The sequence below is a fragment of the Citrus clementina genome, unplaced genomic scaffold (assembly GCF_000493195.1).
Source record: "Citrus clementina cultivar Clemenules unplaced genomic scaffold, Citrus_clementina_v1.0 scaffold_2, whole genome shotgun sequence".
Taxonomy (NCBI): Eukaryota; Viridiplantae; Streptophyta; class Magnoliopsida; order Sapindales; family Rutaceae; genus Citrus; species Citrus x clementina.
Genome location: NW_006262688.1, coordinates 8,948,168 through 8,960,516, shown reverse-complemented (window position 1 = coordinate 8,960,516; position 12,349 = coordinate 8,948,168). Strand labels below are relative to the sequence as shown.

Genomic DNA, 12,349 nt, shown 5'->3' with positions numbered 1-12,349 from the left:
TGTAACAGGTAAAATTTTCAACCTAAAAGTGTCAATAGAAATTAACCCGGATTTGACAAATATTAGAATTCGAGAAAATTAAATAATCAGTGAGTTATAAAGTTAATATCCCATTAATAATAGAAATTTTTAAGAAGTATAGAATTGGAGAATATAGAGATTTTATCAAATTATAGGGATAAAATTAGGATTTGATACTGGATTATGGAGTGAATCAATCACTTGATAATCCATGGGCTGGATTGAAAGCAACATATTAAACCGATTCTCTGTCTTTATTCTCTTATCATAGCACACATACAACAATAGCTTCTTATCTAAAATGTGTAAAGAAAGCTACAATGGCCAATGAAGTATGTAAAGCATTACACTAATGCAACAGAGAAAATCATATGCATATCATATGTATTTAGTTTCAAATTAATTATTATTATTTTATGTATTATTTGAGAACTATAAAAGAAAGATTTTTTTAAAGTTATTATCTAATATATTTATTGAATTATTAATTTACTACATTTGTCCTAAATTACGATTAATAAAAATTATTATTTAATCAAGATTATCAATTTATTGAATACTAATGTGAGGCAATTCTACTCTTGACACTTACATAGATTCCGAATAAGAAGTTAAATTCATTCACATTAAAAATATTCTTCACAAGTGCAACGCATCGAATCGATAGTTTGGTCAATAGAAAGGATTTTGGTTATAATTATTCATTTTACAAAGATACCTAACGTTCGGAAAATCTCATACCATTTCATGAACAGCATTCACCCAATGAACAAGAATTAATATTTTCTTTACAGGTAGGGGTGGGTAAAATTGAAATTCTAATTTCTTTAATCTCTCCCACTAAAAAAAGTTGTCAAAAAACTAACCAGTCAAACGCAAAAATATCATTGTCACTTGCTGGCTCCTAGAACACTATTTGATTTAGAATACAAATATTTATAAGAGAGAGAGAGAGAGAGAGAGAGGATAGTAACAAAAAACAACTGTAACCTGGGGCTTTACTTTTTAAAAAAAAAAAGTCTTAAGTCAATAAAATAAACAAGAAAATTAATAATCAGTACAAAATTGTAGAGTAATCTATCTCCTAAAATAAATTGTAAAGAAAATAAAAACAGAACTTAAGAGAATCTATAACTAAAAAATTCCCATCAACCTTTAAAATGAACTTGAGGAAGAGAAATGAAAATCAAACCCGAACTTATTCAATCACTTTATTTTTTTTTTTACAAAATTATAACTCCACCCAAAATTACTCGCTAGTTCATCGTCATCTTATCACCTTGTCTCCGTTAATTATTTTTCTTCGACTAGTCAAAGTCTTAAAAAGTTTTCGAATAGGCTAAAGCACATTAAATATCTCACGACTTTTTTGTCTGTTCTAGAATGCCTTGCAATAATTATATATGTTAACATCACGAGCACCGCGATAACAGCGTGTGATTAATGTAGAAATATATTCACAATCTACCAATCGTCACCTAAATTGTACGGTTACTGACAAAAAATTAATTAATTAATTAATTAAAAAAATTAAGATGAGTTTATGACGTGGTAAGTTAACTTATTGCAAATAAGTTAATTTATGATACCATAAGACCATGTTTGGTTTAAAGAAAGAGAATGAGAAAAAAAGAATGGAACAGAGAGAAATGTAAGAGAAATGAGTGGAGGAGAATAATGAAATTAAATTTTATTAATTAGTTTGACATAACTTTGATAGGGAAAGGAATCATATTTGTTTCCTTTGGATAAATTTATCTTTTGTCTTAAATACTAAATTACCTATATTAATAATGAAATATAATTTAATATCAATACCAAACTTTTTTTAATGTTAAAAAGTCCTATCACAATTCATGATTTATATTTAATATAAAATATAAAATAATTTAATATATTAAACTATTTAATATAATTTAATATAAATAAAGGCGGTCAACGGGAGGTCCGGCGGAAGTCCGGGATGTGCCGGCGAAGGTCCGGCGAAGTTCTGGCGACAGTTAATTTATATTTTTATATTTTCATATTAAATAAATAAATAAATTTTTTTCTTTAAGTTTCTTAAATCATTCATTAAATTTAATTAATATAAAATTATTTATAATATTAAATTGATAAAATAAAATTATAAATAATTATTATTAATAACATTAAATAAGTTAAAATTTTGAAGGATAATTTTAGAAATTGTGGTTCTAACATAAAAGTAATTTGAATTCTTCACTATTTTATGTTATTTTATTGTTTAGTTGTATAAAATATATAAATATTTTATTTTATTAAAATTTAATATCTATTATCATGTAAAATTTGAATTCTTCACTCCAATATAAGACCAAAGAGTGAAGAATTCAAATTTTACATGATAATAATATTAGATATTTATATATTTTATACAACTAAACAATAAAATAACATAAAATTTAAATTATTTTTTTCTTCTCCATTTACTCCTCCCAATCAAACATCACCTAAAATACATACCAAATTTTAATTCTGAATTAACCCCGATTTGATAAGCACTCTACATCTATTTTCTCTCCTCCACAAGACGTCATTGTCAGCAAAACAGCAATACATCACATTGACCTCATCGTGGACGCACATTAAATTGTCGACCGATTCTCAATTAATGCACTTCAAATGAATTTGCGTGAATTGATTATTCATCTAGTCTAATTAATTTAATATAACTATTTTTTTGTCTCGTATGATAATTTTTTTAAAATAAATGTATATTTATAATAATGTTATATAATTATTGTATGACTGATTATAATACGTTTAGGGTGCGTTTGACATATTATATTGTATTATGTTGTATTGTATTATTTTTATGTTGGTGTATTGTATTATGTTGTATTATATTAACACTGTATTATAATAATATTGTACAATGTTTGGTGCTGTACTGTACTATATTAATTTTTTTGTGATTAACTTAAATTATATATTTAGAAAATAATATTTATTAGTACCTAGAAAAATACAAAATATGGAAGTCTTGAATTTTAGAAATTTGACATTATTTTTTAGTATAAATATTAAAAAAAATAATTTTTCCATAAAGATTGAAGCTTATAGCCTTATAATTGACAGCATAATATTTATTTTAAATTAATATTATTTAAATTTATTCATATATAAATATTTTTATTAGTTATATTAATTTTTTATATATTAATTACTATAATATAATTAAATAATGTAATATCAAGTTATATTCTTATTTTTATATATTATTTAAGTACTTATTAATCAATTTGATATATTAATTATTATATAATATAATAAAAATTAAAATATGAATAATAAATTATTAATTTATATTAATAATTATGATATAAAAATAAAAGAAAATAAAAGAAAATAAAATATTATATTATATTATATTATATTATATTAAAAAGTTATATTATTTATCATTATTAAAAAAAGCAAAAGTTAAAAAAAAGAAGCAGCAGCAAATGCAAAAGCACAAGAGCTAAGAAACCGAGAAATGGAGGAGAAGATGACAAACAAGAAATTGAGAAGAAGAAGAAGAAACAGAGAAGACGAAAAAGAAGAGGGGAAAAGGAAAAAATAAAAATAAAAGAAAAATGAGAAGAGAGAAACATATATGACTAAGAAGAAGAGGGGAAAAGGGAAAAAAATAAAAGAAAAAAAGAGAGAGAGTGAGAATCAGCGAAGACGAAGGAGAAGAGGGGAAAAGAAAAAAGAAAAGAGAGAAAAACAGAGAAGATGAAGAATAAGAGGGGAAAAGGAAAAAAATAAAACAAAAAGAGAGAGAGAGAGTAACAGGGAAGACGAAGAAGAAGAGAGGGAAAGGAAAAAAAGAAAGAGAGAGAAATAGAGAAGACGAAGAAGAAGAAACTAATACAGTATAAACCCGAGTTTCACTCGGGTTTCCGCGGTTTCCCGCATTAATTTTTTTTTTAATGCAATACCAGATAAGTGCCAAACATCGTATTGTCATATTTTAATGCAATGCAGAGCGCTAATACAGTATAATGCGGCATGCCAAACATGACCTTAATGAATTATAAAATTTCTCCGAGTATAAAAGATCAGCACACTTCAACAAATTTAAACCCCAGAAACAAGAAAGACAAACACAACTTCAGCCGGCATGGGTTCAATTTCTTCTGATCATCATGTGGTTTTATTCCCTTTCATGTCCAAAGGTCACATTATACCAATCCTCAACCTAGCTCAACTCCTTCTCCGTCGTCCACGTGTCACCGTCACCGTCTTCACCACTCCGGCCAACCGCCCATTCACCTCCAAGTTTCTGTCCAACAGTAGCACTGCTGCCTGCTCCATCGTCGACATCCCATATCCCGAAAACGTCCCTGAAATTCCTGCTGGCGTCGAGAGCACGGATAGACTTCCCTCCATGTCACTCTATGTTCCCTTCACCAGAGCCACCAAGCTCATGCAGCCACACTTCGAACGTGCACTCGAGTCCCTTCCGCGTGTCAGCTTCATGGTCTCTGATGGCTTTCTCTGGTGGACTTTAGACTCCGCTAATAAGTTCGGCTTTCCGAGGTTTGTGTTCTATGGCATGAACAATTATGCTATGTCTGTGTCAAGAAGTGTCGGGCAAAACCGGTTGCTGTCGGGTGTTCAGTCAGATGATGAGTTACTAATTCTGCCTGAGTTTCCATGGATTAAGATCACAAAAAAAGATTTTGATCCCCCAATCACGGACCCTGAGCCAAAGGGTCCTGACTTTGAGTTATTTATTGACCAAATTGTCTCGACTTCAAACAGTTATGGTGTGATTGTCAACAGCTTTTATGAGCTTGAGCCTCTCTTTGCTGATCATTGGAACCGCGTAGGTAAACCTAAATCCTGGTGTGTGGGGCCGCTTTGTCTTGCCGAGTTACCCCCGAAAAATGAAGAACCGAAAAACGAACTGTCGAAACCAGCATGGATTAAGTGGCTAGACAGAAAGCTTGATGAAGGAAGGTCGGTTATGTACGTAGCATTCGGGTCCCAAGCGGAGATCTCAGCTCAACAACTGAAGGAAATAGCAACAGGATTAGAACAATCAAAGGTGAATTTCCTGTGGGTCATAAGGAAGGCAGAGTCGGAGCTCGGAGACGGGTTTGAAGAGCGGGTTAAAGGGAGGGGACTTGTGGTGAGGGACTGGGTGGATCAGAAGGAGATTTTGTGGCACGGGAGTGTACAAGGGTTTTTAAGCCATTGCGGATGGAATTCGACGCTAGAGAGCATATGCGCGGGGGTTCCGATTCTGGCTTGGCCTATGATGGCGGAGCAGCCGCTGAATGCAAGGATGGTTACTGAAGAGATCAAACTGGGGTTAAGAGTGGAGACTTGTGACGGATCGGTGAGAGGGTTTGTGAAATGGCAAGGGTTAGAGAAGACGGTGAGGGAGTTGATGGGAGGCGAGAAGGGTGAGAAGGCCAGGACTAAGGTGAAGGAGTTGTCTGAGATTGCGAGGAAAGCCATGGAAGAGGGGAAAGGCTCTTCCTGGCGTTGCTTGGACATGCTCCTTGATGAGACTTGCAAATTAGAGCAACATGACTAATTGACAAACAGCAAGAGCCTCTTAGCAGGAGCCTAAAGGGACTGTTAAATTAGCTTCTTATTTTCCATGTTACGATTATCATATTTCGTCCTCTGTGTTTCAGATCGTCTATTATCTGAGTATCTAACTGAATTCTATCAGTCACAATAATTCCACTAAAATGTGTATTCATACATGTGTACCCGCTAGGCTCCGAAACAAAGGTAAAAAAGAAGCCGAAAAGTTTTCGAAAGTAAAATTTTAAAGGCAAGAAAAATGAATTTAAAGACGAACTTGAGCATCAAGAATATAATCTGACAAGAATACAACAATAGTCAAGGTGGGACCTACTTGATGCATGAATGCTGTGGAACCTATAATCATACTACATATACAACATATGTATCATAAATTAAAATAACTATCAATAATTTTTTTAAAATAAATATTAAATAATTATAATCCAATAAAAATACTTCTAGTCTCTCAGTTGTAGAACCCACCAAGCTTGTTCTTTTTATTGATTTGACGCGCCACCGAAGGCGGGTCTGGCCGGTATTTCTCAGGGAAAAACGGACGCATTTTATACTCGTGTCGCTTTGTTATTGACATTTTGTACCCGCGTCGCTTGCTGGGTAGGAATTAAGCTGCCATTTTCTTGTGAGACTGACATTTGTAAATCCAGAGAACCCTGGAAGGAGATGATGGAGCTTTCCTTTTCGTAAAATCATTGATCGTTGTTTTCTTTTGGTTTTTGTTCTCCAGCTGTTGCACCTCCCTGTTTTCCCTACCAATTAGTGAACAAAGTTGAAGCATAGTGGCATCATAAGTGGGCAAAAGTCAATTGCACGAGATTACGAAATAGTATGGAACCTAACCGAACCAAACTGTACTGTGAGTCAGGTTGATTGGATTATCTTCCCGCCGCAGGATTATAGAGAAAATCGGTTCAAATTAAATTCCTTAAGAAACATCAACATATATTAAAACATTAAAGATGTCAAACGTCGGCACATCCATAACCCTAATTTCATTCACTGTTGTGCTCGACCTCGGACTAAATATGAGAGAATGAGATATTGTTTGGGATTGAGATACTATAGCTGCTGTGAAAAAAAAAATTATAAATATGAAACAAAAATTAATAATATATAATAAATATAAATTTTAAATAATAATTTTAACAAAATTATTAAAAATATAATAAATTTTTTATTATACAAGAAAAAAATCATATTAACATAGTTTCTAAATTTATGTTAATAAATTACAGCAGCTAGCATTTACCAAACACTTTAATGTTGTAGCTTCCTCAATTCCAAACGCACCCTGAATCTATAAATTAAACCTGACACTTGGTAGCAGCTTCCACATAAGTGGGTTATTATTTAGTAGTAGTTGAAGGAAGCAGCGTGTCATCTTGAGCCACAGCTGTTGCGTGTAATCAAATTGTCTAAACATGCAAGGAAAAGACAACAGCATTTAAACTTCAAGTGGCAAATTCAGATTTAAATGCAGTAGCCTTGGGTCCCAGAAAAGGTAATCTGATTTCACCAAGAATTTTCAACGATAACTGAGAAACAATACAACATTATCCCATCCAGAGATTGTCTAACAAATAGCAAAATGAGGCACAGTAACAAGAAAAACAAGGGAGCATACACTTAGCTCTTCTCAGAATTGTTTTCCAGTTCTCTTCTCAGCTGCAGGGAAAAGTCATCATTGACATCATCATCATCCCAATCATCTTCCCATTGCTGCGCTATCTCTTTTCCTTCTTCCTTTTCATCCCATTCTGTTAATAAATCAATTCACAATAAATTTAAAGAAAAATATGATGTACCAACAATTATAATATAAATGCAACACAAATGGTCACAGATGGGCATTCAAAATTTTCAACATTATATTCAAGCAGTTTGACATAAACACAGTACGTAAAAACTCTAAAGGAATTTAGAGTACAAAGTCCAACATATGACAGCAGTAACACATAGTAACTATTACGACAATGCTTTATCATCCTTGCAAAATGACACTCAAAAGTATAAAGGTAACGCAAGCAGTGATGCTGCATCTTATTCGCATACCATCAGCTAACCTATTTCAAAACTTTCACCATTTTAGGATACAAACACTGCTTGTAACTTATGAAATAACAAATAAAAGATGAACATTTCAGAAGCTGTAAAGCTGCACTGTCTCTTATGCTACTACATGCTAATCAACAAGAACTTTCAGTCTTCTGGGTTCACACTGCAAAATTAGAACATGGTACGCCAATGTCTCATTCCAAATTTGCCTGCCAAGCTTGTTTTCTATTAATTTACCAAAGCATTTCCGACGGCTCAAACACAACTTCTTAACTGGGTTTCAGAAATTGTCAGTCAGCGCTAGTTTAGACAAAGCTAATTGTTACATCTAAGTATTATATTGCTTTATCACATAAAAATTGAAGGATTTTTATTAATTTAACAAGGAATTTCCAACAGCTCAGACACAACTTCTTAACTGGGTTTCAGAAAGTGCCTCTTATTGTCAGTCAGAGCTAGTTTAGACAAAGCTAATTGTTACAGCTAAGTATTATATTGCTTTATCACATAAAAGTTGAAGGAAAGAAAAAGGCAAAGGGAATAGGCATCAAATAGTTCTGAAGATGTGGTAATAGTTCCAAAAAGACAGAAACAAATAAGGCAGCGGCAAGTCCTCAACCATCAAGGTTTAGGAAATTAATCTTAGTTGAATTAACAAGGCCCGATTTCTTTCTGGAAAAGATTCGCTTGAGAGTCATTAAAATGTTCTATATGATTTGCTTTCTCGACTTGATTTTTCTAACAACAAAATATTGATGACTAAATCAAAAAAGTAAAAAGCTTTGATTCCTATCTTAATGTAAAGTTTTAATAATCGTTAAGTTCCGTTCCTGTAAGATCCCCTCTTCATCAACACTCTTTATTCAAACTCATTTCTCAAACACTCCTCCATAGCCATCACTAGTACCAATACCACCAACCCACCACCATTATCTACTGCTTCATTTATCAAAATCTCTTCTTTCAGTCAGCACTACCAAGAAGACAGAAATGCTTACAAGGACAAGCATGTAAAAACATTGATTTTAAGACGTTTTAGTTAGTGAACAACAAACAATTTAACATTTATATCCAAATATAAGGGAAATCCAACCAAGAGAAAACTCTCCAAAGTTCTAAATTTTTTCTTATATTCTTTTTATTCCTCTTCAAAGAGCAAAAAGGAAATAATTATAACATCACATTATACTTCAAACTATAGTCTTGCAAATTTATTGTTTGACCGTACTCAATCCAAACCAAAACCATGTACCAACAATAAACTTCAGATAGAATTCAATTATCATTTGAAGACCAATTTGTAAGAACACATCTAATGTAAAACCTTTTTTATAGTACAATATAAACCATCCTACATGGCTCCTTTTACTATTGTGGTACTGCTATGAAATGGAAGCTCTACCTGTGAAATAAAAATTTATAATGTTAAATAACTATGACTTGTAGATTATAATTCAGACAATCCCAGTAAAGGTAATAAAGGTTTTCATTAACATACTGTGGCATAGACTCTTAACTTCCAAACTACATGGCTGCTAGTATTTATCAAACAGTTTAGAACAAAAGTAGTAGTTGTTAGACAAAAATGCAAAACGAAGCTTTACCCTAGAGATTGCCCACATAAACTATCTCAAGTATCCACAAAGTTCTCCTATGTCTACCAAATCATTCATCCTTCCAGCTTTCATATTTCTCAAAAGCATCTTTTTATTTTCTAAAATTGAGTATCAGTCATGTCTTTAATTAACATTCCCCTAATGCATTTCAAGTTCTACATTGCAATCTACAAAAGGCATCCCAGCAATTAGCCATAAAACAAATCAAATAAACAAATAAATAATAAATTGAAATTCAAAAAAAGAAAACGAGTACTTTAGCCTTTCTTTCTATATATTTTTGTAGAGAACTGAAAGCGAAATAAAATAACAGAATGTTAATTAACACCGAATAAAGATTGAAATAACAAATAAATATAACCACAATTATCTATTTAGCAAATATAATAATTAAAAAAAGACCTTGATTGATCTGAAATTCTTCAAACTCGTCGTCGTCTTCGAATAAATCGATTTTCGGATCTCCGATTGCTGCCTTGGTTTCAATCTCCATTATATTTAAGCTCACAAACCCTAAAACAGTAAACTTTTTTTGTTAGCTGCTTACTCTTTAATTATTTCGTTAATCAAATTCAAATAAACTTCTAATAGTCAAAAAAAAAAAAATCCAATTTCGAGAGGTAGAAACTTGCAGTTGAGTGTTGACAGAGAGCAACAGAGTAGTTGTTCATTTAATTTATTTCACCAGATTTCATTTAATTTATACATTACGTTGCTGGGTCAAGCGGCCAACTTGGCCCATCGAGACCAATCAAAAGCGGACCGCGTTTTGGGCTCTGAACTGTACCCATTAAGAAAGTACCTGTTTATTTCTGGGAGCAGAGCTTCTAACACCCCATTAAAACTCTTTATAAACACCACTTTTTATTTTTATATCTCCTTCCTTTATGAAATTATAGATCAAAAGACTATAAAATTACAATAAAGTTTTACAGTCACTTAGAATATATTAATTATAATAAAATTATTATGCTAGGCAACTCATTTCTTCATTGTTTCAAAATTATTTTTTATTTTATTTTATCAACAAAAATAAATGTATCATATACAAGGCTTAAAAAAAAAAGCTAGGAGTTCGTGATTTGTAAAAACATTTTAGTGTAATTAAATTCTTACTTATCCTTTACGTAATGTTAAGTAAATACAAGCACCAGGTCGGTCATGCTATTATTTCCACCCCGGCGTGGATCACCTCAGCCTATGGTACGAGCCGAACACAGGGACAAGCATAAACCGACCAGAGGGGAACCCCTGACAAGCATAAACCGACCAGAGGGGAACCCCTGCTAGGGGAATGTACCGACCAGAGGTATACACCGAGCTGATACCTGTCCCCCAGAAAGCGGGAACACGATCCCACAGAACCGCGGCCGTTACGCTGTTCCCAGAACACAGAATCGCGGCCGTTACGCTTTTCCCAGAACACAGAATCGCGGCCGTTATGCTTTTCACAGAACACAGAATTGCGGCCGTTACGCTTTTCCCAGAACCGTTGAAGGACACGTAAGTCCCCACGTTTGCGACAATGCAACGGTTAGAGTCCCGTGAGGGGCTGCCACTACCCGAAAAAGGGGGGGATGAAGGGCAAACGGAAAGGTGGGGACAGCGGCTATAAAAAAAAAGGAACTCAACGGAGAAAGGGACAGAAAAACTGAGAGAGGGAAAACGCTGCCAAATTGCAACCAGACCATTTTCCTACGAATTTCAGATAAACTTCTTGAACCCAAATCACATTGTTTTCCCGTAAACACCTTGAGCTAACTTAGGCATCGGAGGGTTTACGCCGGCAAAACCGCCGGCGTCTCTGATCCGTTTTTAGTGAGCGCAGGTCTATTGAAAGGAAGGGGGACGATTCCAGTTCCAGTGAACGAGCAACAACAGATAACACAAACGTTGGTGAAAGAATCTGGTCGGTCAAAGGGCGAGCAGATTTCAGCATCAACATTTTGGCGCCGTCTGTGGGGATCTGGATAAAAAGCTACCACCGAATTAGCACTTACCGGAGAGACAGAGAACAAGTAGACATGGATTTGTCAAGGAAGGACGCTTTGAGGGAGGATAACGAATCGGGGGAAACAATCACCCTTCGGAAAATTGCAAATGAAGCCCGAGAGAGGGTGACGCAAGATCGATTGGAACGGATGGAGAGGCAAATGGAGACTCTCGCCACCATACTGAATGAGCTAAGAGATGAGCGGAGAAGGGATCGCGAAATCCCCGTGGGGAGAGATGATGTGGGAGCAGAGCCCAACATCCGGAGGCATAGAGTCGAGGAGATCCCTCCGCCAGGGGACCAACCTTATGGGGTTCATCCCCACAGAAGCACTGGTTGGATTCCTGGAGAACAAGTAGACGAAGGGAGGAACCAACCTCGCCCCAGGCAAGTACCGGGAGCTGATGGCCGAGGAGTCAACGCTGATGAAGGAGAGCTCAGACAGCGGTTGCAAAATGCCGAGCAGGAGCGAGATCAGATAGCTGCACGTGATCCTGACCGTGCTGTAGAATTGGAGGGAGAGGTGCGCAGACTAGCGCAAGTGATAGAGGAGATACAGGGTAAGAGGAAACCCCCGAGCTGGAGGATAATGCTAGATGAAGAATCTCCGCTATCAGCTGAGATCATGGGTACCATAATCCCAAGAGATTTCCGCTTCCCCGACCTCAAATACTCCGGGCGAAGTGATCCACTGGTGCACATTGAGCGTTTCAACGACATGACAGGTGTGCAGGGGCTGACACCAGCTCAGAGGTGCAGGGCGTTCCCGTTGACGCTAGAGGGACGAGCTCGAGAATGGTACCGCAAGCTGCCCCGAGGAAGTATAAAGGGGTATGAGCAGATGTGTCAGGAGTTGGCCGAGCAGTTCCGAGGGGCAGTAGCCCCAGAGGACGACATGATGGAACTGATGGGGATGAAACAGGAGGAGCACGAGTCCCTACGGGATTTTGTAAAGCGATACCACCGAGCCGTACTTGATTTGGGAGCTTTCAATCACCCGCAGGCGTTGAGGGGTTTAAAGGAGGGTGTGAGGATAGGCCGGCTATGGTATAACCTGAGAAGCCCCCTGGTGCAGAATTATTCAGCAGGGTAT

At 35.1% G+C, this 12,349-nt stretch overlaps 2 protein-coding genes across 4 annotated transcripts; one reads left to right on the top strand and one right to left on the bottom strand.

Annotated features, from left to right (window-relative positions):
• The first annotated feature begins 4,056 nt into the window (after positions 1-4,056).
• Positions 4,057-5,725, top strand: LOC18050969 (UDP-glycosyltransferase 90A1). Its single transcript, XM_006446402.2, has one exon. The coding sequence runs from the start codon at positions 4,151-4,153 to the stop codon at positions 5,573-5,575; it is 1,425 nt and encodes a 474-aa protein (XP_006446465.1). The 5' UTR covers positions 4,057-4,150; the 3' UTR covers positions 5,576-5,725.
• Positions 5,726-6,786: 1,061 nt separating this feature from the next.
• LOC18050968 (protein DSS1 HOMOLOG ON CHROMOSOME V) lies at positions 6,787-9,920 on the bottom strand. 3 transcript variants are annotated; one of them, XM_006446401.2, is made up of 4 exons: positions 9,896-9,920; positions 9,666-9,776; positions 7,217-7,349; positions 6,787-7,098 (listed from the first exon to the last, which is right to left on the bottom strand). In XM_006446401.2, exons 2-3 carry the CDS (start codon positions 9,754-9,756, stop codon positions 7,219-7,221), a joined length of 222 nt encoding a protein of 73 aa, XP_006446464.1. In that variant the 5' UTR covers positions 9,757-9,776; positions 9,896-9,920; the 3' UTR covers positions 6,787-7,098; positions 7,217-7,218. The 3 variants fall into 3 exon arrangements, with proteins under 3 accessions (XP_006446464.1, XP_024045924.1, XP_006446463.1); XM_024190156.1 differs by having other exon boundaries at positions 6,833-7,007; XM_006446400.2 differs by having other exon boundaries at positions 6,833-7,349.
• Between the last annotated feature and the right edge of the window lie 2,429 nt (positions 9,921-12,349).